Source organism: Wolffia australiana, chromosome 12, assembly GCF_029677425.1.
Source record: "Wolffia australiana isolate 7733 chromosome 12, ASM2967742v1".
Lineage (NCBI taxonomy): Eukaryota > Viridiplantae > Streptophyta > Magnoliopsida > Alismatales > Araceae > Wolffia > Wolffia australiana.
Window position 1 is genome coordinate 10,867,212 of NC_135846.1, and position 27,598 is coordinate 10,894,809.

The 27,598-nt window shown below is 44.7% G+C and overlaps 3 protein-coding genes across 4 annotated transcripts in view; 2 read left to right on the forward strand and 1 right to left on the reverse strand.

Moving 5' to 3' along the window:
* The window catches only part of LOC144710125 (uncharacterized), a 4,010-nt gene extending 14 nt beyond the window's left edge, over window positions 1-3,996 (forward strand). The window contains exons 1-2 of one of the 2 annotated variants that reach the window (XR_013583220.1): window positions 1-1,991; window positions 3,246-3,385. The exon at window positions 1-1,991 is cut by the window's left edge and continues 14 nt beyond it. Coding sequence is in view for 1 of the 2 variants with exons in the window: in XM_078583798.1 (XP_078439924.1) it covers window positions 1,969-1,991; window positions 3,172-3,940 (792 nt within the window). In the remaining variant the exon portion in view is untranslated. Of the gene's footprint in view, window positions 1,992-3,171 lie in introns of both variants that reach the window. The other variant, XM_078583798.1, reaches the window with a different exon arrangement.
* Window positions 3,997-4,150: 154 nt separating this feature from the next.
* On the forward strand, window positions 4,151-5,602 carry LOC144710126 (HMG1/2-like protein). The gene is made up of 8 exons (XM_078583799.1): window positions 4,151-4,304; window positions 4,407-4,461; window positions 4,629-4,739; window positions 4,848-4,905; window positions 4,984-5,028; window positions 5,118-5,195; window positions 5,278-5,367; window positions 5,442-5,602. Exons 2-8 carry the CDS (start codon window positions 4,415-4,417, stop codon window positions 5,457-5,459), a joined length of 447 nt encoding a protein of 148 aa, XP_078439925.1. The 5' UTR covers window positions 4,151-4,304; window positions 4,407-4,414; the 3' UTR covers window positions 5,460-5,602.
* Window positions 5,567-8,951, reverse strand: LOC144710123 (uncharacterized). Its single transcript, XM_078583796.1, has 4 exons — window positions 8,710-8,951; window positions 6,865-7,638; window positions 5,959-6,006; window positions 5,567-5,893 (listed from the first exon to the last, which is right to left on the reverse strand). Exons 1-4 carry the CDS (start codon window positions 8,890-8,892, stop codon window positions 5,624-5,626), a joined length of 1,275 nt encoding a protein of 424 aa, XP_078439922.1. The 5' UTR covers window positions 8,893-8,951; the 3' UTR covers window positions 5,567-5,623.
* Between the last annotated feature and the right edge of the window lie 18,647 nt (window positions 8,952-27,598).

Below are 27,598 nucleotides of genomic sequence, written 5' to 3' on the forward strand. Positions count from 1 at the left end.
TATATCTGCTTCTCTATCTCTCTCTCTCTCTCTCTCTCTCTCTCTCTCTCTTTCTCTACCTACTTCTCTCTCTCTCTATCTGCTTCTCTCTCCCTTTCTCTGTCTGCTTCTCTCTTTCTTTTTTTCTCTGCTTCTGTCTCTCCTTCTCTTTGTTTCTATCTGGTTCTCTCTCTCTCTCTCTCTGTCTGCTTCTCTCCTTCTTTTTCTATCTGCTTCTCTCTGCTTGTCTCTCCCTCTCTCTCCCTCTCTCTCCCTCTGTCTCTCTCTGCTTGCCTCTCCTTTCTGCTTCTCTCTCCCTCTCTCTGCTTCTCTCTCCTTCTCTCTGCTTCTCTTCTCTGTCTCTCACTCTCTTCTTCTCTCTTTTGTCTCTCTATCCCCCTCTCTTTGTTTCTCTCTCTCTCTCTTTGTCTTTCTATGCTTTTCTTTCTCTCTCTCTCTCTCTCTCTCTCCCTCTGTCTGAGTGTCTGTCTCTCTCCGTCTCTCTCTGCTTCTCTCCCTCTCTGCTTGTCTCTCCTTCTCCCTGTTTCTCTCCCTCTCTTTGTCTCTCTCTGCTTCTCTCTCTTTTATGTCTCTCTCTCTCTCTCTCTCCCTCTCTTTGCCTCTCTCTGTTTCTCTCTCTTTTCTGCCTCTCTCTATCCCCCTCTCTTTATCTCTCTCTCTCTCTCTCTCTCTCTCTCTCTCCCTTTGTCTTTCTATGCTTTTCTCTCTCTCTCTCTCTCTCTCTCTCTCCCTTTGTCTTTCTATGCTTTTTCTCTCTCTCTCTCTCTCTGTGTCTTTCTGTGCTTCTCTCTTTCTCTCTATCAATTTCTGTCTTTCTCTACTTTCTCTCTCTTTGTCTCTTCCTGCATCTCTCACTTTCATTTTCTCTTTCCCTCTCTCTATGACTCTCTCTACCTATTTCTCTCTCTGTCTCTTACTCTCTTTTTTCTTTCTCTCTCTCTACATCTACCTCTCTCTCTTTGTCTCTCTATATTTCTCTCTCTACGGACCTATTTCTCTCCCTATCTCTATTCCTCTCTCTCTCTCTCCAGTTCTCTGTTCCCATCTCTATCCTTGTCTCTTTTCTTTCCCTCTCTCAATGTCTCTTGCTCTCTCTCTCTCTCTCTTTATCTTCTCTCTTTCTCTCTCTGTTTCTCCTTCTCTACTTCTCTACTTCTCTCTCTCTCCAGTTCTCTCTTTCCCTACTATATCTTTGTCTCTTTTCTTTCCCTCTTTCTTGTCTCTTGCTCACACTTCTGTCTTTCCCTCTCTTTCTCACTCTGTCTCTTCCTCTCTCCGTCTTTTTCTCTTTCTTTCTCTTACCCCCCCCTCTCTTCCGAATCTTTATCTCTCTCTCTCTCTCTCTCTTATCTCTCTCTATTTCTCTATATTTCCCTTTTTCTCTGTCTTTCTCTCTCTAATTCCTTCCCCTGAGACAGCTGGTCTCATCGTCGTCTTAAAGGTCCAGTTAAGGGATGACGGATTGGACGAGACGGAACGGCATGTTGGTTAACTGTCCGTCACAGTCTCACAGAGGACGCTGTTTCGTTCCGTTCCCGCCGGGACGCCGGGCGGAACGGGTAAAGTAACATACGCAAACGGCAGTGAACGTCAGACGAGGACGGGACGGAACGAAAGTCCGGAAGCGACAGAACGGATGACGGAGTCTATCGGGTGATTTAATGTGAGGCCCATTTAATATAGTGGGCTTTGGGCCTACTTTTAAATTATGGCCTGGGGACTATAAATACCGCACCAAGTTCTTCCCGTTCGATGTTGGAGCCCAATCGTTCTTGGTGGTCAAAACGTTCAGCTTGCTAGGGTTTCCTTCTTTGAAGCCTATAATTCTGGTTGATGATTCTCTGATCTTGTTGTTCTAAAGGAAGGATTCGACTTGCGTGGTGCTAATTCGTTCCGATTACGACTTAGAGGCATCGTCGTTTTCTCTTCGGTTGACGGTGTTCCCGGTGTTTGCTGTTCTTGAGCGCCATGAGCATCTACGGCTCAAAGGGGTAAGCACTTCAGCTCATTTTGTCTAATTTCTCCTTTTCGGCAATGAACGTTCGTTCGTCTTGGATTTTTGAAGGTGATTGGATATTTTGCGTGTGTTTTCTTTCCCTTTTTTTATGATTTTTTGGCTTACACTAGGTAGAAGCAATATTTTTTTACGGAGAGTTAGTCGTTGGCATTTTCACTAGGGTAAGTCGTTGGCATTTCTGATCAGGAGAGCGGTGTTTAATGATTTCGTTGTATAGGATTATCAGTTTTAATTGGATATTGGTTGTAAGAACTGGGTCAAATAATGAGTGAGATGTCTGATCAACAACACGAGACTGAAAGATGGCCCTGTCCCTAATTTACGAGACTTCTTTGCTGAGAAACCAAGCATTTATCGTTGATAGGATATTTCGTATCAGCAACCGTATGTTGTTCCAAAATCACAGCTTCGATATTAAAGAAGCTGTGAAGATCTACATTACGACCCTAGAACAAGAATTAAATTAGGGTACTAAACCTTAATCCTGTTCTTCTATCAATTTTACGCTCCATTTGCATGACGTTCGTAATGAAAACTGTTCGCGATATTGGTTTCAAAGATGTTTAACTTCTTCGAACAACTGAAAAATCTAGTTTTTTCGAATTCTCTATTATCCATGACTAGTCCACTGTCTACAGTTATTTATTGAATTTGGGAGAGAATTATGAGCTCTCTCAAATCAAAGTTTCCGTTGTTAAGTCTTTTGGGATTGTTCATCAATTATGGGAATTGAATTGGGGAGAGAATCATGAGCCTTTTCAAATCTTAGTTTCTGCTGCTAATTCTTTTGGGATTGTCCATAAAAAATGGGAATTGAATTGGGGAGAGAATAATGAGCCTTTTCAAATCAAAGTTTCTGCTGTTAATTCTTTTGGGATTGTTCATCAAAAATGGGAATTGAATTGGGAAGAGAATAATGAGCTCTTTCAAGTCAAAGTTTCGGCAGTTAATTCTTTTGGGATTGTTCCTCAAGAATGTGAATTGCATTGGGGAGAGAATAATGAGCTCTTTCAAATCAAAGTTTCTGCTGTTAATTCTTTTGGGATTGTTCATCAAGAATGGGAATTGAGTTGTTGGGGGGCTCTTTCCTCTTTTTCTTCTTTTTTTTTGGTTCCTTCTTCTTGGCTGGGGACGGTGGCTAATTAACAATCAAGGGCAATGTTGGGGAGCGGGTATGAAGTCGGGTCAAAGAGGCCCCGAATGACGGAATCCGATCCCTACTTCGCAGTGAGCGGCACCGCCGCCAACTACCTTCCCGGTTACGGCAGCAGGACCGGCTTCAGCGGCGGCGCTGCCTCGCCCGTCCCCTCCGCCGCCGCCGCCTTCCCCTTTCCGGCTGTCAAGCTCCGCGGCCTGCCCTTCAATTGCACCGAGCTCGACGTCTACCGCTTCTTCTCCGGCCTCGACATCGTTGACTGCCTGTTGACCCACAAAGCCGGCCGCTTCTCCGGCGAGTCCTACGTGGTCTTCGCCACCCCCCTCCATGCTGAGCTGGCGCTCCAGCGCGACCGCCTCAACATGGGCCGCCGCTACGTGGAAGTCTTCCGCTGCAAGAAGCCAGACTACTACGCTGCTATCGCCGCTGAGCTGGACTGCCCACGTGGCACTCCGCCTCCGAGGGAAGCCAAGTCAGCAGCCGTCAGCTCGGGGGTCCTCAAGCTGCGGGGCCTCCCCTTCTCCGCCACGTGTGCAGATATCGCTGACTTCTTCTCGGACTTCGACGTGGCACCGGAGAATGTCCACGTGGCGCATCGACCCGACGGCCGCGCCACGGGGGAGGCCTACGTGGAATTCTCCTCCACGGCGGTGGCGGCCACCGCGATGCTGGCCAAAGACCGGATGACCGTCGGATCCCGCTACGTGGAGATCTTCCCGTCTTCTACGGACGAGATTGACCGGGCCCGGTCTCACTCCCGCCCTTAGTTCTTGTAAACAAACTCTTTTCAATTTTCCTACGTGGATTTTTAGTGGGCCCCGCAGAGGGATGCGTAGGAAAGCACAGAGGAAGCACAAAAGAGCGAATTGGCGGGGATCACTCGGATCGCTTACGTGGCTGCTTACGTGGCTCTTGATGGAGTAAATCCCGCGCAAACGCGGACCCCAAGTAATCTCGGTAATTTGGAATTTAATTCCACGTTCCGGTACACGCCCACTTCTTATACCCCCCTTCCTCTCTCGTAAGCAACTGTTCATCACCACGCCGCCTAACGAACGCGACCTGCTGTGCCTGTTCCCGACCGTCTCTTCGCCGGCCGCTAAGAAACCCTAGCCTTTGTTCCTCTCGGAAGTCTGCATCGATTGCATTAGATTTTCGTTTTTTCGTTTTTGTTGTTGGTGATTTTGCCTCTTTTGTCCTGTTTTTTACCTGTACTGTTTCTCGTACTTCTAGTATTTGCAATGAAGGGAGGAAAAGCTAAGGCGGAGACGAAGAAGGCCGATGGCAGGTGTGTTCGTCTTCTTTTGTTTGTTATTTATTTCTTTTTATCTATTTGCGGACTCGCGGATCTCCGACCTCTGGAGTTTTCGCGTTGTTGTCGTCAATGATGCGTTTGCGTTTGCTTTATCTTAGTATTTTGAATAATCTTTTGCCAAATTTTTTTTTCGAATGTAGGCTGGCTGTTAAGAGGAAAGGAACGGAGCGTGCGGCTAGCTTGAAGTCGAAGAAGGCGGCCAAGGATCCGAACAAACCGAAGAGGCCTGCCAGTGCTTTCTTCGTGTTCATGTAAGATATCATCCTACCTCATCATCTGATCCGATCAGATCTTGTCAAATGTTCTGTGCCGTGATTCTGTTTCCTCATTCGCGTCTTATTAATTGACAATTAATTTAGGGAAGAGTTCAGGAAACAGTTTAAGGAGAAAAATCCGGATAACAAGTCCGTCGCCGCTGTAAGTTTTGACGATCCTACTAAATTTCTATGCCAAATTCGAATCCACCACTTCGCTGATCCCAATTATCGGCGACAGGTGGGGAAAGCAGGCGGAGCGAAATGGAAGAGCATGACAGAGGCTGTAAGTAGCAATTCAACTCACGCTAAGATCGCAACTCCCAATCCAATCCTAGTTCTAACTCCGAACGCTCCTGATCATGACGAATTCAGGAAAAAGCTCCATACGTGAGCCGAGCCAACAAGCGGAAGGCCGATTTTGAAAAAGTCATGGCCGATTACAACAAGAAGGTACGCGTCAACCAAATCCCTCGATCCTCCATTTCTTTCTTCATGATCAACATTGATACAATACTCGCAATCCATGAATCAGAGCGCGAAAGACGCGGCGGAAGAAGAAAACGACTCCGATAAGTCGAAATCGGAGGTCCACGACGACGACGAGGGCGACGAGAGCGACGAGGTAAGAACCGGCGATTTTATCATAAATTCAAAAACCAACGTGGAATATTTCTTTGATGAAAGTTTCCATCGCAGGATGACGATGACGAGTGAGCCGAGGCGACTCCGGGAACGATTCGATGGCCGTCTTCCGTCTTTATTGCTCTTCCTTTTACACCACTGTCTCTCGCCCACTCTGGTAGCAGATTCTTGGGGAGAAATCTAGTAAAAAAACGGCCCTTTTTTCTCGTGGAAAATATCTACAGCCGTTAAATGTTCTAGAGTTGACCGTCTTCTCCGCGGTCGGCGGCGGTCCCGTCACCGCCCAGCCAGGCGTGTTGTAGACACCGCCCGGCCGACGGTCTCTCCTCCGGCTCGTACTCGAGCACGGCGCGTAGAAAGTTTGAAAATTCCCCCGCCGCCTGCTCTTCGAAACTGTACTTCTCTACGAGCAGCTCCTCCAACGACCATTGCTTCAGCCTTCTTATCCTCTTCAGGTCCCCGTGGCGGTCAAAGTAATCCTTTGACCGGGCCCCACCCAACGCCACCTGCGGTCAACGCTTCTCACTTACCCAATTTTAAAATGGTGTTTCATTCTGTTTTTTTCAATTACCTTCTTCGGTATCTTCCCCAGTAGCTCCATCATCTGCGCCAAATGATCCTGCCAGTGGCAATATAATTTATAAGTACAGGTAAATCGGGATTGTTTTTATTTCTTTTAATTTACTTTAGTTCCGGATAGGCTGGGACATGGATGAAGGATGGAACGGGATGAAGATCATCCCATCTGATGTCCAGAATCAGTGCAGGGATGCAGACGGGACGGTTATTTCGTCCGAGATCTCCAGACGGGACAGTTATTTAGTCCGAGTGGATGAAAACTGCCCTGTCTATTCTTGGGACGAATTTCTGTCTCAGTTTTCGTCCAACCTCGTGGACAAGACATTTTTTGTCCTGCAACAAAAAAACTGCCCCGTCGGCATCCCTGCACTGGTACTTTTGGATCGGCCGGTACCTGGACGATGGACTGGATGGAACTAAGATAATCCCGTCTGACATCTGGAATCAGTGCAGGGATGCTGTTAAGACAGTTTTTTTGTCTCGTTGGTTTGTCTTGGGATGTATTTCCATCCTGCTTTTCCTCCAACCTTGCGGTTGGGATGATTTTTCCGTCCTGGGATTAAAAAACTGTGTTCTCGTCCCTGCACTATTGTAGTTCTGGATCGTCCAGGACCTGGACGATGGACGGGACGGGATGAAGATCGTCCCGTCAGACGTCTGGAATCTGTGCAGAGATGCAGATGGGACAGTTTTTTCGTCGGAGACCTCTGGATGGAACAGTTTTTCTGTCCGAGATGACAAAAAAACCATACTGTCCATTCATCTCGAGACGAATTTCCATCCCAGTTTTCATTCAACCTTGCGGACGGGATGATTTTTTAGTCTTGGGATGAAAAAACTGTCCTCTCGGTGCCCCTGCACTATATACCTCATCTGGAAAAAAAAACCGTCCACGTACCTCGTCTTCGGTGAATCCCTGACCGTCCTTTGGAGAGAAGAGCATTTCCCCGGTGGCGAGCTCGAAGGCAATGCAGCCAAAGGACCACAAGTCGGCGGAGAAGGAGTAGCCGGATCCGATAATGACCTCCGGGGCACGGTACTGGCGGGTCTGGATGTGGTCCGACAAGGGCCGCCCGGCCCAACAAGCGTTGCCAAAGTCAACGATCTTGCAGTCCAGGTCAACGTCGTCCAAGCTCCTCTCCCTCTCGGCGGGGAGGGCGATGAAGGAGGCGCGCCGCTGGGCGATCTTGGCGACGGCCCGCTTGGCCTTGCGGCGCAGGCGCCGCTGCACGGCGGTGGAGAAGACGGCACCGCCTTCGGGGCGCTCAAGCAGCGGCGGCGCGCCGGAACGGGCGGGGTCTTTGGCGGGGTTGATGGCGGCGACGAGGAGCACGTTCTCGGGCTTGAGATCGGCGTGGATGATGCCGATCTGACGGTGGAGGTAGTCCAGGCCGGAGAGGATGGATTTGCAGATGTGCTTGACGGCGGGGAGGCGGAGGCCGGTATAGCGGTTGAATTTGATGAGGCGGAGGAGGCTGTCGCCGAGGTGCTCGACGACGAGGCAGATGTGGCGATCGTTGGGGCCGCTGTGGATGAAGCTGTCCAGCAGGCGGACCACCGATCTGGAGCTCGAGGGATCGCCCTCCGCGATCGCCGACAGGATCTTGATCTCGTGCCGAGCCGATTCCGCGAATTCCGCAGCGCTCTTCTGGATCTTCAGCGCCACGTATCTCTGCATCGCAGGGTTTCTGTGATTCTTGACTCTCATCTATGGAAGTTTTCATTCGGTCAACGCCGGATTGTAAGTTTTCTATGATTCTCGATTCTACGGAAATTTTCAGACGGTCAATGCTAGATTGTTCTTCCGTCCGATCTCGAAGAAAAACGGGATGAATTGATCATGGAACCGCAAGGATTCTCGATTCTACGGAAATTTTTCATACGGTCAATGTTGGATTGTTCTTCCGTACGATCTGAAAGAAGAACGGGATGAATTGATCCAGGAATCGCTAGTTTTCTATGATACTCGACTCTCATCTATGGAAATTTTCAATCGGTCAACGCCGGACTGTTCTTCCGTCCGATTCCGAAGAAAAACGGGATGAATTGATCAATGAATCGAAAGTTTTCTATGATACTCAACTTTTATCGATGGAAAATTTCATTCGCTCAACGCCGGATTGTTCTTCCGTCCGACCTCGAAGATGAACGGGATGAATTGAACCAGGAATAGCAAGTTCTCTATGGTTCTCGATTCTACGGAAATTTTTCATACGGTCAATGCTGGATTGTTCTTCCGTCCGATCTCGAAGAAGAACGGGATGAACTGATCCAGGAATCGCAAGTTTTCTATGATTCTCGACTTTCGTCTATGGAATTTTTCAGTCGGTCAAGGCTGAATTGTTCTTCCGTCCGATCTCGAAGAAAAACGGGATGAATTGTTCCAGGAATCGTAAGTTTTCTGGGATTCTCGATTCTACGGAAATTTTCAGTCGGTCAAGGCTGGATTGTTCTTCCGTCCGATCTCGAAGAACAACGGGATGAATTGATCAAGGAACGGCAAGTTTTCTAGGATTCTCGATTCTACGGATATTTTCATACGGTCAATGCCACTTTGTTCTTCCGTCCGATCTTGATCCAGATCAGATTGACGATCGCCGATTACACCGAATCGGTGAATAGAGAGTTACCGATCCAGATTAAACCAGAAAAATTGGGGGAAAACGACGATCGCGGCCACCTTGATCGGATCTGAAAGAAAAAAAAACGGAAGAACGGCGAGGATGAAGAACAAAGGGCGTACGTTGGAGCGGAGGTCGTAGGCGAGCCAGACGGTGGAGAAATGGCCCCAGCCGAGCTTCCTCTGAGCGACGTAGCGGCCAGCTCCGAACCTGTCGCCGGGGCGAACGGCGTGGTATCCTCCCTTCCTGTACGCGTCTCGGCCTTCGTCCTCCGATTCCGAGGAAGACGACGACCAGCACGACATCGCCCCTCTTCTTCGCTCCCCGATTCTCCGCTCGTCGCCAGCCTGAAACGACCCGGTCTGGAAGAGCTCGGCCGGTATTTATAACCAACTCCCCTGGAAAGAGAGGCCTTTAAAACGGTGCAGGTTAAGCTAACTGGGGCTTTGGGATCAGCGTACGCCAATTAGCCTCAGAGTCATACACATCGGATTATTATTTATTTTATTTTATTATTTTTTTCTTTTATTTATTATAAACATTGGATTATAAACTTAGCTGAAAACTGTTTATTATTCTTGTGTTATGGACTTGTCACTTATGTTAACGAGTGGTATGAATAATTCAAATGAAATGAGACCTTGGAATCAGGTTTTCATGGATGAGTATATTGGGGAATGTGGGGGAAGATAAGCCTGTACATTATGTGGATCATATGCATCCTAGGAAGTCTGGTGGTATCCTTTTTTCCCTGCAGTTTTTTGTCTATCAGTTGCTGTTTAAACTAAGCTCAAATATTAATATAAAACTTAATGGACTTGTTTCCAGTTTTTCTAAGCATTCTCTGAGATAAATAATTTCTTTAGATTAAATTAAGCTCCACAATGATATGATTCTATCATTCATAGAAAAGTGTTTATTATTATTTTTTAAATCATAATTTCTAGGAAAAAGTCAATATTTTATGAGATTTTCAATTGCAGGGATGGAAGAATTTTAAAGTTCACAAAAATATTAGGAATCACACATAGAATTTTTCACTTTTCATTATTTTCTTGAAAATTCTGACCTTTTCCAAACGCCACGGATTTTGGTTTCATTCATTGCAGATATGAAAGGAACGAAATAAACTATTAAAGGCCTTCTAATTTATGATTTTTTTTAGGGAAAGGTACATATAAATTAACTAAAAATTAATTGAATGGTGGCAGCCTTGACCGTTTAATTACTTGTTGAAAAATAGCTATCTCCATCCAAAGCCTGATGAATACACACATCCAATGTGTTTCAAATTGATGTAGATCACTTGTTGATACAAAAAATCCAATTAACCAGAGAGCTCTAAAATTGAATTCATATGACACTTTGATAGCTCAATATGGAAGAAGGTTATTCTATGGAGATCTTCAAATAAGTTTAAGCTACGACGGTGATATTGAGTTTTTTATCAACTTCAATTACATGTTTGGCTCATTGAGCACTGGATTGGAAGATAAATAATAACAGAAGTAAGACATTAATATTTTTGCTAGACAAGCGACATGATATTCCTGGAATGGGGAATAAAACTTGTCGTTGAAGGCTTTGATTTCTGAAAACATGTCATAATAATTACTTGCACATTATAGAGGGAGTAAGGGTTGAACATATATGGAGAATTTATTGGAAAGTGAATATTTAGTCAAAATATAACTTTTATGCTAGGAATAAGAAGTTAATAAATGCAAGATAAATAGTAAAAAATGTTTTAATGAATGACCAGGAAATATTTATTTTACTTTAAAGCAAGTTATTTTTTTATAATTTTTATGGAAATTATGTAAAGCATAAAATTATTACAATAACCTTCTTTGGAAATGTATGAAGACTAATTATAATAACTTTCAACGGTGTGCATGGCAATTGAGAACAACAGAGGGCGACAGTCTTGCAGGAATTTGCAGAATGTTTGGTAGTTGGACATGGATCTGATTCCGCGTCCTCGTTGGACCCGATTTGGAAAGTGATTTTAGATTGTCAATTCAAGCACAATACCACAAATATGATAGGTAGTGATTTGATGTTATTTGATATTATTAGATGGCAACAAGGGTGATGAGGGTGTATATTTAGGTATGCCTTCTTCTAGTTACCATTTTTTGAAAATATAATAAAATAATTTCATAAATTTGAATTCCTCCCTTGAATCTTTTGTCTTCCCTCAGCACTTTTAATCATATATCAATTCATAGAGATGCAATGATTTCAAGGTTTTGGTTGATTGGTATGTATGCAACCCACCCATTTCTTCTGAAAGCTTGTCAGAATTTTTGTTCATGCAGTTCCCTCTCTTTGTGATTCTCCACAACTTTATCTCGTAAACTGAAAGCAAGAAATCAGCCTAAAATTTTGCACCAGGTTTGGAAGCACTCTTCCATCTCTGGATGTTCATATTCAATGCCATTAGGCATTCAAGCCCATCTTGTCAGGATTACATTGATTTAGGAATTACATTATTTTTTGTTCACATCAATTGACAATAAGAGAGACAATTTAGGTTTAGTCATTTAAAAATTAGAAACATAGCCATAAGAAGGATTTATAAATTTTAGATACTACTTTTACCATCATAAGGAACAAAAGTGTTTTGTTGATTAAGAATTGCCTTGTTGGAAGACACATATCTTCAATGAGAAGATAGTGGAAGCTAAGTAGTCTCTGAAGGAATTCCAGATCCAAAAATATCATAACCTCATTTGATGAGGACTTAATCTTAAACTTGTTCAGAAGTATACTGAAGAAATTCATATTTTGAGTAGAAAGGACTAGAGAATTCGATCATAATGTTGGACATCATGACTTTAAGCTATGTCAAAATTCTCTTTCTAAGAGATGGTGATCTCTATCATACGAAGAGGTTATTCCAACTTTTTGGATGAGTGAGAACATATGGATTCTGAAATTTTGTCTACACATCTCAACCAAGTTTGAACCTTGTTCGACAAGCTAAAGTGTAAGGTATCCATTATGAGTAACTCAATCTTTTGATAAAGATTAGGTGATGATGGACAAATTAAAATTGTTCAAAGGAAAAGTTCATGGAAGAAGGGTTCGCACTAGCTGCCAGGATAAAGTCCACCAGAATCGTTCTCGCCATAGAAGCACACTATGATTATGGAATCTAGAAATGGATGAAGATACTATACAACCTAAAAATGAAGGAGAACACCTTAGCTTTAACCTATTTGTAATATCCACGTCAAGAGCTTCTCTCTCCTCCAAAAATGGCAATTTGCTCGTTACTTAGTCATCCAACCTCCGACCAAGCTGAAACCTAATTTCATTGGATTCAGAAGATTGAAATCCTCTCTGAACTACTAAAAATCACCTCAAACAGAGCAGTATAGCTCAAATTTGAAGGGATTATTTCAAGAGCTTCTCTCTCCGAAAACAGCGATTTGCTTGTAACTTAGTCATCAGACCTTTGATCGAGCTATAGTTCAGAGTAGGAAGGTTGAAATCCATTGGAAAAAACACAAAAATTTCCTCAAACGGAGAAGTATAGCTCAGATTCGAAGGGATTAAAGATTCAAGGTGAGTTTTTGTTTTTGAAATTTAAACATTGAATATCTATCGATCTAGAGCCCAAATACACACTAAATCTGGGCTCAAATTGTTCGTATTTGCAAGACGCATCCACTAGTACCAATTTCCCCCATTTATTTTAAGTTTAAGAGAGATTTTGATGAAATAAATTCTAGTTTATTGTTTTTATTTTTCTAGTTTTGAGCGGCCCACAATCCGATACGGACCCCTGAGTCAGTCACGACCATTGGTCATCCTTCTGACATGTCCGACACGTCAGAAGGACGGTCAAAGGACTTAGCAGTTCTACCTAAACCTGCCAACTGCATTTTTAACGTGTCACATGCGTTAAAAAGTGACGTGTCGGACTCACTGGCCGCAGGATGCATTCAAACCGTTGGAGAGACCAATGGAGATGCATTTGATGGCCAGCGTAAATCCCCAAAACTCAACAAAAAATAAAAAAAGAGAGAAAAGGAGAGAATATTCTGACCGTTTCCCGCGACATGTGTCGTCAATGCAACGGTCAAGATATGCGGCTCGAGGAATCATCCTGGAGCCTTGAAATTGCTCACCTGCTAGCACATGGATTACATCCACACCGTCAATATGTCCAAGTCAGTTATGATGAACGGCCTAAAAAATAAGGAAATTGGAGAAAATGAGGTATTAAATACACCTTTCCCCTTGATTGCTGCATGCTGGATTTGCTTGATCCAACGGCTGAGATTGTTCTAGATGGACAACTTGATCACCTAAAGACCATTACGATTCCACATCAGGAGAAAATGACAAAATTGTTCTTCTTGCTTTTAATGCCCTGTTGGCAGCGTCGATTTCGATGTTGCTCATTATCTTTGACATTTCAGAAAATCCTGCACCATCGGATTATTCCATGATCTATTCATCAGAGGGCAGAGCGGCAATCCACGTTGACTGTGATGTGGTGAGGGGGTACTCTAATCGGTATGATCAACCAGATTGACTTGGCGGAGTCAACCTTGGTCGATCAGATTGATTCTGTCAAATCCGACCAGGTTGACTTGGGCGAGTCTGACCGAGTCGACCGGGTAGACTCAATAGAGTCCAACCTGGTTGACTTGGCCGAGACCGACCTTGTCTACTTGGCTGAGTCTGACCAAGTCTGACCAAGTCGACCAGACCAACTCAGCTGAACTGATCTAGCTGAATCGGTTGAGACTGACCGAGGCACTCGGGTCGCCTCAAACGAGTCTGATCGGCTTGACCTGACCAAGATTTACCAAGTCAACATCATTGAGCCTGACCAGCTTGACTTGACTGCCACTGATGGAGTTGCCTCAGCTTTCTCTAACTGGGTAGAAGGGTCGATCGGACCAATTCAGACCGAGTTGACTTGGTCAAATTTGACGGGGTTGCACCAGTCGAGTTAGATCGAGTTGGGACCAAACTTGATCGGGTGTCAACTGACTCTGACCAGGTTAGGTATGCACCCGATTGGGTTGGGCTTGTGCCTGATAGGATCGAGCCATACTCTAATCAAGGCAAGATCAATTCGTATCGGGACATGCTTGCGCTTGAACAAGACGAGCAGAGCGGGCCCAAATGGGTTGGGCGGGTCGAGCAAATAGAGTTTGAATGGTACAAACAGACTGAAACGGACATGACTGGCCAGCCCGAACACACATGGACAGGGAGGAGCGGGCCCAAACTGGTCAGGCGGCCATATGGATCGAGCCCACCGATGATGTGGGCAGCTAGAGTTGTTGGTCCTTCATAGACACCAGCTCTCGAAGACTATGTTTCCTTCTCTTTATGTAGATAAGATATCGATGCACAGTTACACTGAATAAGAGGGACTGTGACTTGTGAATCTCTAAAGAGGAGGTTTTGCAAATGGCAATGCCATTTGACCACACCGTGGTAGAAAGATTTGCCACTAAGCATCCCTTTATTACACGGATATACTTAGCACTAGGGAATTTCCTTGGGCCATTAGTCATTGGAGCTCACAATCATCGGATGTTTTTATCCGCTTCCACATGCTAGAGATTTTAGGAAGGCTTGGAGACGTACTACATGGACGATTAGTGGCCCCACTATGCATACATATCGCTCGACGGCAGAGTAAATGAGCAGCTCATGAGATCATTACCCTCACTATGTCCCAATTGGACAGGATTTCCTAGACTATGACCTCATCTCTTCACGCCTACTTCCATGGAATCACTGGCCAGTGCTGTAGGATCATTTATACATCTAGACAAAGATGTACATCTATTCAACAACCCAGGGTATGCACGTGTGCGTGTAGAGATTGATCTGTTGAAATCTATCCACCACATGATACTCATTCTGAATGGCGATTAGAAGATTCACCAGCCCTTTGTGTACATGAATGTACAAAAATTTTGTACACACTGCAATCTTTTGGGTCACACTATCCACACGTGTCGCCAAAAAGCGACGCAACCATCCTCAATCACCCAGGTTGGCTTCCTTCCCCATTTTCCCTACAATGATTACATTGTAGCGGCCAAGACCACTACCCAGGTGCGTCACCCTAATCAAAGACCATCCCCTCCTACACATCACCCTAATCAAAGACCATCCCCTCCTACATCATACGGTGAGCTGACTGATCCACCCATTTTAGTTCGAGCCCCTGCCGCAGCTACGCTTGTGTATACCAAGCCTACAACTCCATGACCGGCTCCTACAACATGGTCCATCCCTGCACAATAGGGAGAGTCAAGCGTGCCGAATGCCAAGCCTGCTAAGACTTCAACTATAGATTTGCAGTGGGAGAAGAAGGGCACTGCCAAGAGCCCCAACACTTTCCCTAATGCAATACCATCACGTAAGGGCAAAGCGTCCACATCACACACTTCAACCTCCAATGTGTTTTCTCTATTGGAATCCCTAGACGGGAATGATGGTCACGAATGCATCGAGGTCGCATCGAGTCCGGCCATGCATACTTCTCCTACCATTAGAACCACTTTGATCAGCCCGTCCTCTCTCACCCTCCATCACCACCTGTTGATGGCCCATCATCCTCTACGCCTCTCTCTTCCTCTACTCTCTACCAACTCTTGAAACCCCCTAGCCCTAGTCAATTTCCCATCCTTCCACTTCTATTTCTCCCACCATCAGGGTTGTGTCCTACCACCCGACGCCTCCAACTGCCCCCTAACACCCCCCACTCACCACCCAACGTCCCCCACTCGCCACCCGACACTCCCCACTCACCACCCGACACCCCCACTCACCACCCAATGCCCCCCACTGCCAACCAACATCCCCCACTCACCACCCAACGCCCCCCACTCGCCACCCAACGCCCCCCACTCGCCATCTGACACCCTCTCGCACTAAAAATCCTACCACCCCCCTTAGCCATCTGACGCCTACCCCTTTCCCCCTGACCAATTGTCAAGCCTCTCTCCCTAGCGAGGATTATACTAGAGGACTGGCTTCCACTAGCCCAAAGGAAGATGACGAATCCATATAGAGTAGGTCCAAACGTGCGACCGATTCTATTTCGTGCAGTTGTGCGGTGCGGTGCAAAAATTGCACCGCACTTTGCATAAAATATTTGCACACCGCACCGCACGCAGCACAGACCTCTGTGCGGTGCAAATGTGCGAAAATTATGAAGAGTTTTCTCCCCCCCCTCGTCCTCTCCTCTCGCTCTCAGAGTCTCGGTCTCTCTCCTTGCTTTCTCTCTCGCCTTCCTCTATCTCTCTCACAGTCGGTCATTTTCTCTCCCCTCTTCCTTATCTCTCACTCTCTGTCTTTTGCTTTTGCTTTCCCTCCCCTCTTCCCCTCGCTCTCTGTCGTTTTCTTATACTCTCCTTTGAAGAAGACGCTTCCAAGTCCGAAGGCAAAGGTACTTATCGATCTACATTGTCTATTATGATTGTAGGGACACATATAAACATGATGGAATTAATATGAAAAATCCACATTGTCTACTATGATCTGATGGTCGGATTGATTGGCACAAATTTGAACACTCTACCTTGTCTCTTCCTCTCCTAGTGAAAGGTTGAATATTTCAGGCCTTTTTGGAAAATGAATACCCATGTTTGGAGAATTTTATTATGCTTGATAGAAAGATGAGTATATAACTCACTGAGTGTGAGAGATTGTGAATTTATCACAAATTTAAGGAGACATAAGAGCCTGAATTGAATTATTTATCTGCTTCTAGTTCAGCGTTACGAAGCTTAGTGTTTGATTCATTCTTGGTTACTTTCAATTTCGATTGATAAAATAACATTAAAACCATTCAGGTTACTAAATCAAACCATTTCATTCTGAATTTTGTTGTGACATCTTTGACACATGGGTATTTAGTTTTGTATGTTATTTTGAACCCTTTTATCATCATCAAAAAATCCGGTTTGAACGAATGACCTTTAGTTCATATTCTTCTTCTCCTTCCTTTTCGTCTTTCTGTTTTTCTTCTTCTTCCTCTTCTTTTCGATTTCCGATTTGAAGACGTATTTCCAATTTTTTTATTTCTAAGGGCGTTGCAGGCGTATTACCTGTTAGTTCTTATTCCTCTTTTTCTTCTTCTTCCTTTTCTTCTTCTTCTTCCTCCTCTTCTTTTCGATTTTCAATTTTGCAGACATATTTTCAATTTTCTTATTTCTAAGGGAGTTGCACACGTGTTACCATTTTTGTGTGAATCCGTGCGAGGTGCGGTGCAAAAATTTTTGCACGAAAATCTCACCGCGCATCGCACGGTGCCTTTCGTGTGAGCAAAAATTCACACAGACGGTGCAAAACTTTGCACAGACGGTGAAAATTTTTGCACCGCACCGCCCGACGTTCTCTAACTCCATATATGAGGATTCAGATACAGACACAATCCTTCCTCTCGGTCATGACTCAGACACACACATCACATATATAACACTCGATCTTGAGTGAACCATAACAACTGATAGTTACATGATCCCAAGTCTTATTTGGAATTGTAGAGGGATTGTCAACCCTCTCACTCATCCATAAGCACAAACTAGGAATAGTTGGGCTTATTTAGCTGATGACCACATCGGATAAGACCCAATCCATACTGAGGAAATGCAGGATGGACCATGTCTACTGTAATTCTACGAATAAGCTCTGTCTATTTTGGATGTGAGATTATTCGTTGGAATTTTTTGCCAAGGGACTCAATATGTCACGTTCGCAGCACCGTACTCCCCGAAGCCTTACACTCTCACAGTAGTCTATGCGTCCCATAGACACCTAGAGTGTGAGGCCATATGGGGGGAACTTACTCAGCATATCCAGGCCCACTCTCGGCTTGTTGATCTCCATTGGTTTACAGCTGGGGATTTCAATTGCATAAGAGCAATCAATGAACGCTAAGGAGGTCGACTGCCTTGGTCGAGGTCCATACAAGCACGCATTCAATGACTTTATCCACTAGGCTTCACATGTGGAGCCCCCCACTATAGGTGAGAATTGGACATGGTGTAATGAGTGCCAGACACATGCACGTATGTACGAGCGGCTTGATCGTCGTTTCACAAATAACACTGCCCTAATGCAATGCACAATTACTATCAAGCTTTTACCGAGATATTATTGCGATCACTCACCGATCCTACTTCTCCCTAACACGAGTGCTCTTGTTCGTCAGCCTCCCTTTCGATTCCAGGCTATGTGGCTTGAACATGATGCTTTTCATGGCTTTGTGCATCACCATTCGCACAAATAAATTTCTACATCGCCTATGGAGAACTTCAGTTATAGACTAAGGAATCTCAAATTCCATCTAAAATGGTAGAATAGACATGTCTTCAGGGAGGTGCACGCACTGGTTGAAGTGCTCAAGATGAAGCTAGCAACCATTGAGAGGAAATTGCAGGGCGCTTAGATGGATGAAGCTAGGGAGCGCAAGCTAAGGCTTAGTGCACATCTTGAGGATGCCATGCGCCGACATGAGATTTTCTACCTTCAGAAATTGTGTATCCAATGGCTGCGAGAAGGTGACAAAAAAACATGTTTCTTTCATGTCTCGATCTGACATAGATCCCGACCTACTTATATGACCCTATTAGGGGTGTATAATCCAAACCCAAACCTGCTAGTGACAGCTGGTGCCACGTACTATGGTTCTCTCCTTACATCACAACTGACTACAGTGAGTGCGGATCTACTTGAATCCATCCCACACTTGGTGACCGACTAGGAAAATGCCATACTTACGGCCCTTCCTACGAGAGCAGAGATCAAGGAGGTGGTCTTCTCCTTTAGTAGGAACAAGGCCTCGGGGGCGGATGGGTTTTACGTGGAATTCTACATAGCTTGTTGGGTATCATAGGCACAGAATTGGTACTAGCTATCAAAGATATCTTTACATGCAAAGTCTTAGCTCAAAGTTGAAAATCCACTTTACTGGCGCTCATCTCAAAAGTGGTTGATCCAGTTTCTTTTAGAGACTTTGGTCCTATAATTATTTTAATGTATGCTAAAAAGTTGCATCCAAAATCATTAGAAATTGACAAGGGACCTTCATTGATAGACACATTTTGCCTGAATAGTGAGGCTTTGTCAAGAGTTGACAGATCCATGACAATATCATGCTAGTTACAAAGCTTTGGTTTAATTGATGCATTCATTGCTCTTGTGGATGCTTGCGTTAGAGAGAATCACTTCTCTCTCTTGGTGGACAGAAACTCCACGAGCTTCTTCATTGCCACACGAGGTCTTCAGCAAGGTGACCCTATCTCACCCACCCTTTTCATACTAATGGAGGAGGCCTTTAGCAGATCACTCACACGAGCGGTTGCCCCGAGGCCTCATCCAACAATATTTTATGAAACGGGGCTGCCCGATCTTATCGCATTCTCTATTTGCAGATGATGACATCCTTTTCCTCAATGAATCTAAAAAATCTATTAGGGAACTTATGAGTGTACTCACATCGTACGAGCAGACTTCCGATCAACTCGTCAATGCCTTGAAGAGTAGCTTTATGGTCCCCCTCCACCAACATAAAGCACTCAGAGATTATCCAACACTACACATGATACTCACGAGGATGCCTTCCTTTCGACTATCTTGGACGCCCTATCTTTCACAGCCCAACGAGACATCATTATTTTGATGCTCTCTAAAAAAGGGAAAATCATTCTCAGTATGTTGGGCTCTTGGTTGAAACACATGATTTGAATATATGATCTATTGCTCCGATATTGTCCCATCACAATATCGGCAAAACTGATTCCTCTGAGAAGAGACAAAATGCACATAATTTTGGATACAAAATATGCTAAGGCTTTAGACTCTCTTTATGTGTTTGACCTCACAACTATAGGTTACCTTTTAGAGATCAAGGAAATAAGATTCTTACCAATATACACTACAAATAGTCTTTTTAGCCTTAAGGAAGCGTTGTCAGCTGCCCATTCAGTACCACTAGAGCCTTAATTAGTAACCTAGAGGCTTTATGAATGAATAGTACACATAGAATGCTTCCTTTGAAATCCCAAAGTAAATATCTCAAGGTCTGCTAGTCATACCTGTACAAAGAGTGTATCTTCTAGTATGCCTTTTTTGTCCTGCAAAAATTATGTCTAGTCTGGATAGAGTGAGATACTAAACTGAGCTGATGATTTGTTTGTAAACCCTACATAAACCTACATAAACCTAGGTACTTTCTTGAACAGATGTTAAAACACTTGGAGCGCAAGCAGGTTTAAAATGGGATCATGTTTAAGCGTAAAAAATATAGATGCATCTATTTTTATCCAATAAAATGAAGATCCAAAATAGTAGTTAACTTCATCAACCAATATTGATGAGATTTATGGAGTCGATAAATTGACTTGTTAAGATAACAGATATGATTAGGATAATTTTTCACCTGAAAATCTGGCAGTTACTCCATATATATTTTCTTTTGAGGATGGATTTCATATGTCTAGTTAATTAATTTTCCAATCACTCGTAACAAGTAATAAATGTAATAAAGGAAATAAATATTGCTCGATAACTATAATGACTGTTTTAGTGAAATTAAACTTCTTTGTTGGTTAAATCATTTTAAACCAAACGGGCTTTATACTTATCTATATCTCCAGTAGGTCTATACTTTAATTTATAAACCCATTTACACCCAATGACATGGAAATTTGGATTTATTGGTACCAATTTCCAAGTCTTATTGAGAATCAAGGCCTGATGCTATAAATACATAGATTTCATCCATTGTTTATTTTTGGATGCACATTTGAATGAAGTAAACGCTTATCTATTTTAGCTATGTTAGTTGACAAACAATGTGGCAGGGGGTGTTTAACATAGAAAATATTTAATCATCTAAAATTTTATTTTCATGGCTTAAAGGGAGTTTGATCATGACACATCTCTAGATGTACTCCTTCATGATGAAAAATTTCATGAAGTTTCTTTTTTTTCAAGATAATTCCAGGTTTAGGAGTGGGATCTTATCTGGAATAATATCTTTATCCACTTCGATCAAAGAAGTGGATCATAATTCTGTAGATTTATTATTTTTATCTTGAGGTGTGACTTGATCTTGAGATGGACTTAGTTATGAATGAGATATATGATAAGGTTATTTCAAAACTGACCTTAGAAAAATCAGTAGATATAGATTCTGGAACAACTATCTATAGTGAATAAAAAATATAGAGGTTTCATCTCTATCTATAGAAAAATATCCTAGCAACCCAGGATTCTCAAGTATAGTGAAAAATTCAAAGTGAATATATCTTCATAGAAAATGGCATAACCTGCAATTAAGAATTCACTTGAGTGTAGAGTGACATATCTGTACCCGATAGACATGGTTGTTCTGTGCTTTTGAAACAAACAAAAAATTCACACAAAAGAACCGCACAAGGCCTTGTTCTTTGTTCTGTTATTTGTTTGTGTGAAAATTAAAACAGCTTTTCACACAATTAGAACAATTTGAACAAAATTCGCACAATTCGAACAAAATTCGCACAATTTATAAAATTTGCACAAATTGCTATAAATTTGCACAGAATTTGCACAATTCACACAAATTCTCAGAAAAAATGTTTAGAGTATTTTTTTCTTACTAAGTGTGGATGTATAATTAAAGAAATAGTCTTAGTTATAAAAATGAAGAGAGGAATCGCCGAGCTGCCAAGGGAGAGAGGAAATCACCGAGGAACTGAGGAAGAGAGGAAATTGCTGAGACGTTGAGGGAGAGAGGAAATTGCCGAGGAACTGGGGAAGAGAGGAAATTGTCGAGCCGCCGAGGGAGAGAGCAAATTGTCGTGCCGGCGAGGGAGAGAGGAAATCGCCGAGCGAGAGAGCAAATCACCGAGTGAGTGAGGAACTGCCGAGGGAGAGCGTTATTTGAAAGTTCGAAACCTAACAGATTAAAACAAATTTGCACAAATCGAACAATTCGAACTGCACACGGGTGTGTGTGATGATCTGTGTGAATTTGTTAATGTTCTGTTTGGAAAACAAAACAGAACTAACAAATCGCATAGATTTGCATAAAGCAAACGGAACAACCTGTTGGGTTCGGTGTCTTGGTTCGTCCATGGAAAACACGTTCCATGGATGTGAAAGCGTGTAGATTGATTCAAAATTGATCTTTAAAATCAACATATTGGATGTACCTTTTGTGGAACTCGTTCCACCCTTGACTTCGCCACTCTGAGATCGTTCTGAAGCCGTTCACAGGTTCGGCCTCTAGAAGTATCCACATGATCCCTTGGTGCTTGGATCTCCACGTCGTCTTCTTCAAATCTTATTGAAAATCTAGAAGATGTCCTCACCATGAAGACACTCTTCTTTGGATTGGTTGATGTAGAGAATGAAGAAAGGAGGGGGCTCTCAAATCAGGTTTGCATGGGTGCTTAATATGAGACCCCTTTCCCTCTTTATATTTTACTTAAGGTTTTTCTCAAAAACCCTACAAAGTAAAATATATCCACCAATACCCTTATGACCTTGTGTGTGTGACCCTCTAGGCCCATGTATCATTCTAGTTAATAACTTTAATGGCCCAATAACATTCATTCACCAACCTTATTAATTAACTATATCAACATATAGATTAATTAAATAAGGATTGATTTAACCCAATCGACAGGTTAAGTTTCCAGCCCATGGGTGCCAAGCTACACCTCGTGCTATAGAAGATACCGAGTAGTCTCGAACTCTCTCATGGAACCTTTACCGTCATCAGTTATCGTATATGTATAATCCATCATCTGCGTGAGACCCTCGAATGACTTAGGGTATGGTTTATTGTCAAACCCTAATTTGTCATTCGATTAGTACTGATGCGTAATGGGGATCATTGGAGAATGCCTTCTCCAATATCCACACTACCCTGGCCAGGGATTTTTCTGCATCATCTTCCTTGAGTCAATCTCCTCTTATACCGAGGGCGGATGATCTCGTCTTGACCACTCAATCATCTCTAAAAGCTTCTTACTACATCCGATCTATAACTTATTTGAATCCCATGATTAGAGGCTCGAAAGTCATAGTCAAAACATAGTTGTCCACTCACGAGATGTCCTTGGTGTCTCAGGTCAATGGATCACTTATACAACCGTGACTTGAATCAACCTGGTTGACGTTTAGGTATAATACCATTCAAGGATTCGTACGGATCAATTCAGTGAACTCTTTCTCCAAAGAGCACCCATTGTCTGTCCTTAGTGTCGTCACACTAATAGCCACAGGATCAGGTATACTTATCGTATAAATAGGATCAACTAGTGCTATTCTATCCGGATAATTCGATATCCGTCTCGACTATCCATCGAATAGGAATATTTAGAATACATGTTGAAATACTAGTGATCATTGTATTATGATCTCATCATAATTCACTGAGTCATTTTATGTATTCACGGACTTCATTATAAACATCACACAGAATAATAATGAACGCAAATATTTTATTTAATGAACTTAAATAAACATGGTAGTGTGATTGGTTTGACGACCACATAATATCCATCAGCTTCGTCTTGTCCTCCTGTTTCTATCCATACCCTCTGATATATAAATAGAGGCCTGGATTATTGTGAAATTCATCTTGAACTTGCTTCCTACTTTTGTGGGCTGATTGAAAGATAGTGAGTTTTGAGATCCATCAAGAGTACTCTTGGTGTCCTGAGTGTGGGGGAAGAAGCATTGGGGAAGAGGGGAGCTTACCAGCACTCGTAAATCGCTGTGATCCTGGCGGAATGTAAGGATCTAAGGGAAGTGCCTTCGCCTTACGTTGTCTCTTTCCTGTCACTATAGTTAACATAATTAGGGTTTATAATCATACTTGCACTCTTATTCTACATTCTTTTCTCATCTTTTCATCCTCACCACCGTACTACTCCAAATTCATTCACTATCCTCGTTCATACCGTCGTTCATCGTCATATCCATCACAATTTCTTACACTTTTCTTTAAGTTAAGTTAACTTATAAATTACATATTTCTTAATCGATATCATTAGCTCACGTCCTCAAATCTTGTTTTCGCCGATCCTCTTGTTCATCATCACTAGTAATAGAAAGTAATTCCTTGATCATCGTTTCTTGTGGAGACGATCCGTAATCATCACTAACTACATATTTTTAAGTACGGTTAAACATATATTTTTATTGAATAATCTCAATCACCAACGACAAATTTTAACCCTAAAATAGAGATTATCAGTGGTCGTCGCTCAACTCGAGCCAGTTGACCGAGGAACGGATAGCCCAACGATCGTCATCAAGCGAGCTTGACTCGACGAGGGCCGGGCGGTGGCAGAATCCTCCGCGAGAGAACAACTGCACCCAAACTTGGCACGTAGGAGTCTGAGGCTGTCGAGGTCGTTGCTCTCAAAGTGACCACCGTATGTGGACTCAAACGAGATCGACGACGTCACCAGCTCGCACAATGTGACTTCTACATGCGCGCGATCGCGGGAGAGTCATCGACGAGCAATGGCGTGGAATCTGCAAGTCTGGGGGCGCATCTTCTGAGGCGATGGTGGAGTAACAATGAGAATGGGATCCACCCTTCCCCTTGTTGACTCCCTCTCCCAACCTTCCACACTTCTTTTCCTCCTTGTTCTCCCTCTTCTTCCCTCTTTCTTTTTCTGTAGTGAGACCAATAGATCAACGAAGATACTCAATACGAAAATTTCCTGGTTTGTCTTTCCTTGGGAGCCACCTCTTCCTTATATAGGGGGAGTCAAGTGGGCCCTAGGGAGGTCCATAAAGGGTGATGGAGTGTGCCGAAACGACATCGACAGAACATCATCGCAGCCATCCTCATCATAAATAACATCACTGCCGGTCCGTGTCCAGCCCGACCGGCACGCCAAAGCATCCATGAAGATGCCCGGGTTTAAATACCCTGGGTAATGCATGTCCGCACACGTGCTAATGTTTTAGTTATCTGCTTTTCATTCGTTCGATGTCATGTTTTGTGTTTGTCACAGCGAGTACATCGTACTCGTTGTGATGCACCCGTACCTTTATGTTTTTCCATGTCCGTATCCGTCCGTATCATTTATTCTCGCATCATTTTAATTTCTCTAGTTTCATCTTTGTTGTAAAAGGGGGGGGGTTCATCTAATGGGCCCCCCTAATGGACTCCTTGTAAGGGCCCCATCATGGCCCTATATAAGGCCATGATGAGCCCCGCTTCTGGTTTAGATCTGGAGTTCAGTTGTTGCAGTTACTCATCATTATTCAGATCTCACCAAGAAGGAGAGGAAGAGAGGAAGAAGTAGAGAAGAGAGAACGGGGAAGAGGTTCGACAAAAGAAAGACAAGGGCGCAGTGCCGACTTGCCCGTGCTCATAGCTTCGTCCAGCATTGGCATCCTCTCGTCCTCCCTGCAAGCCTACCACCGCCCACCGGGATATCTCACCGTCACCCTCAGTCACCACCTTCTCTTCGTGGTCGCAACCTCGAAGCCAACTGTTCATGGTTTTGCATGCCACAACCCCCTAGGGTATGAGAAAATGCACCCGGTCGCGCCCTGGGCTGAATGGTCATCCTTCGGTGGTATCTTCTGACACTGTTTGACCATGAAGAGTGCTGGTCCCTGAGGCGCCATCGTCACCACCTGGTTGCAACCCGCTGCTGACGGGAGGCGAGAGAACCATCCCTTGGGGCGCTCATCACCTGGACCGGCTGCCCTTGTTGACTGGCGCGCAGGATCCTCCGGATGGAGTATGCCGTCCCAGGTCGATAGCAAATCGGGTTGATCGGGACGAACGATCCCCCCCCCCAAAACTCCAACTCTAGGCGCGCTCTTCGTCGTTTGGTTGTTCCTATTAGCTGGCGCGTGCACTCCTCGGGGGGGGGGGGGGGGGTTACACCGTTCCGTTCGGTAATACCCTAGTTGACCGGCGTGGGCGATGCCTACCCTGGTACGCACAACGCCTGGTTCGACTGCGCTAGGGTTGCCGGCCACACGCGTCACCCTCCGGCATCCCGGCTGAAGGGTCCACGAAGTAACTACCTAGGAAACATATACTTCCCGTCGTAATTGTTGTCCAGTTGACCGTTTGTTGAGCACGGTGCCCAGTTGGCCGTTGTGTTATTGCCAACTACCAGTGTACGCCACACCCTTGTATCGCTTGCATCCCTCCTGTCACTATCGCAAGTTAGGGTGGCCCGCTGCCACACGCCTCCCGTGCCTCTCTCTCTTAACGCTGCAGTGCCTGCTTGTCTCTACCCCACACTACGGGCTAGTGTCACCGCGTCACTGGACTCGGCTGAACGTTCGAGCCCACGCCCTCGCTCCTGCGACTCTCCTCATCCCCGTCGACCTCTAGCGTCAAGCTCTAACATCGCGTCCCGCCGGCTATCGAGTGATGCCTTATCGACTCTGGTACTCTCTCTCTACATCAGCCCATACTGGTGCCAGCACTGACGAAGACTCCCATGACGAGCGACACCATCGACAAGGTACACCGTCTCCTTGCTCGTCAGTTACATTACTTTCCACATTATATTTTCGGCTGCACTTCATCGCGCTCGGGCTTGTTTATGTGAGAGAATTTATAAATAAAATTACAAAAGAGCGAATTCTTTGGTATGGGTCAAGCCCGTCCGTTATGTGCAAGCGTTAATGGAATTAATTCCGTTCGACATTATAGTCGCCATCATCGCTCTGACGAGGGTCAGAAGGTCACCGTTACCGTCATCAACCGTCCGTTCGGATCTTGGAGTTTGACGAATTCCCCACCAGTCGGGGCCCGCACGTAATTTCACCTAGGATTCATGTCATCACATAGTTGTTACATCTCCAAGTGATTTACCCATCAGACGACGCCCACTACGACGTCCGACATCAAAGGAGCAAGCTGGCGTGCTCCATCACTCTCTCTGTCTCTGCCTTTATCTTTGTCTTTGTCTATCTGTCCTCTCTCTCTCTCCCTTGCTTCCTCTATTCACCCCACTTTCCCTTCCTCCCTCCCTCTCTTTATGCCTCTCTCTTTATTTTTATATATATCACTCACTCTTTTCCCCTCTTCCTCTTTCACTGCCCCTCTCTATCTCTCTCTGTCTCTCTCTCTCTCTCTTTATGTGTATGTATGTATCTATCTATCGCTCTCTACCTATGTATCTATCTCCCTATCTTTCTTTCTCTCTCACTCTCTCCCTCTCTGTTAGCCCCCATCCACCATCTCTCACTAATTGTTTCTTTTCCCCATTTCAGATACATCTCTTTTCGTCTCCCCCTCAATTTTCTTAGTCTCGTTGAAGTCAGAGGTCTCTCTATTTCTACCTCCTTGTATCTCTTTCTCACACACGCATATAAAATCACACACACTCTCTCGCCTAGTGTTAGGCCCCTAACTAGTCGGCATTCCTTGCCCAGAGGCCTGCGTGCTTATTGGGATGGATTGCCCTTGTATTTGGCTAATGACATTTCTAAGGACTGAGTCATTATGGATAGCGATATCCAAATACCTGATCTATTAGGCCATTGCCACTGCCGGTGGTGATTCACGGTAGACTGCGCACGTGCCCGTCCACGCCCAAGGCGGGACGGATCAGGTATGGTCCGTGCGTGCTGGGCGCGCTGGCTGAACGGCACAGGTGCGCGCGAGCAAGCGTGGCGTGCCAACGCCAAGCGCCACGCGCGGGCATCAACGCTACCCGCCAGCGCTGAGCGCTGCGCGCGGGTGCGGGACGCGCAGGCTGGGCGACATGCCGCGGGCGCAGCGCGCAGAGTTGCGCGGGATGCTACGCAGCGGCAGCGCGGACGGCGCGCGGCTGGGAGACATCCCCGCCAGGAGACCAAGGCATGTGGTGCACTGAGAGCGCCGGGACTGCACAGCGGGCGCGTGGCGCTCCTGCGGGTAATGCTGGGCGCACAGCGTCCAGCTCAGGGACGCCGAATGCGACGACGCTGCGCGAACTGCACGCCAGGGTGTAGACATGGGTGCCGGTGGCGTGTGTGATCGTCAAGGCAGGG

Excerpts from the sequence above, each read along its gene's own strand:
- LOC144710123 (XM_078583796.1), bottom strand. The coding sequence starts at position 8,892 with ATGTCGTGCTGGTCGTCGTCTTCCTCGGAATCGGAGGACGAAGGCCGA. Across the intron at positions 7,639-8,709 it reads CCTACGACCTCCGCTCCAAC|AGATACGTGGCGCTGAAGAT; the intron begins GTACGCCCTTTG and ends CCTGCGATGCAG. Across the intron at positions 5,894-5,958 it reads TGGGGAAGATACCGAAGAAG|GTGGCGTTGGGTGGGGCCCG; the intron begins GTAATTGAAAAA and ends CGTTGACCGCAG.
- LOC144710126 (XM_078583799.1), top strand. The coding sequence starts at position 4,415 with ATGAAGGGAGGAAAAGCTAAGGCGGAGACGAAGAAGGCCGATGGCAG. Across the intron at positions 4,462-4,628 it reads ACGAAGAAGGCCGATGGCAG|GCTGGCTGTTAAGAGGAAAG; the intron begins GTGTGTTCGTCT and ends TTTCGAATGTAG. Across the intron at positions 4,740-4,847 it reads AGTGCTTTCTTCGTGTTCAT|GGAAGAGTTCAGGAAACAGT; the intron begins GTAAGATATCAT and ends CAATTAATTTAG.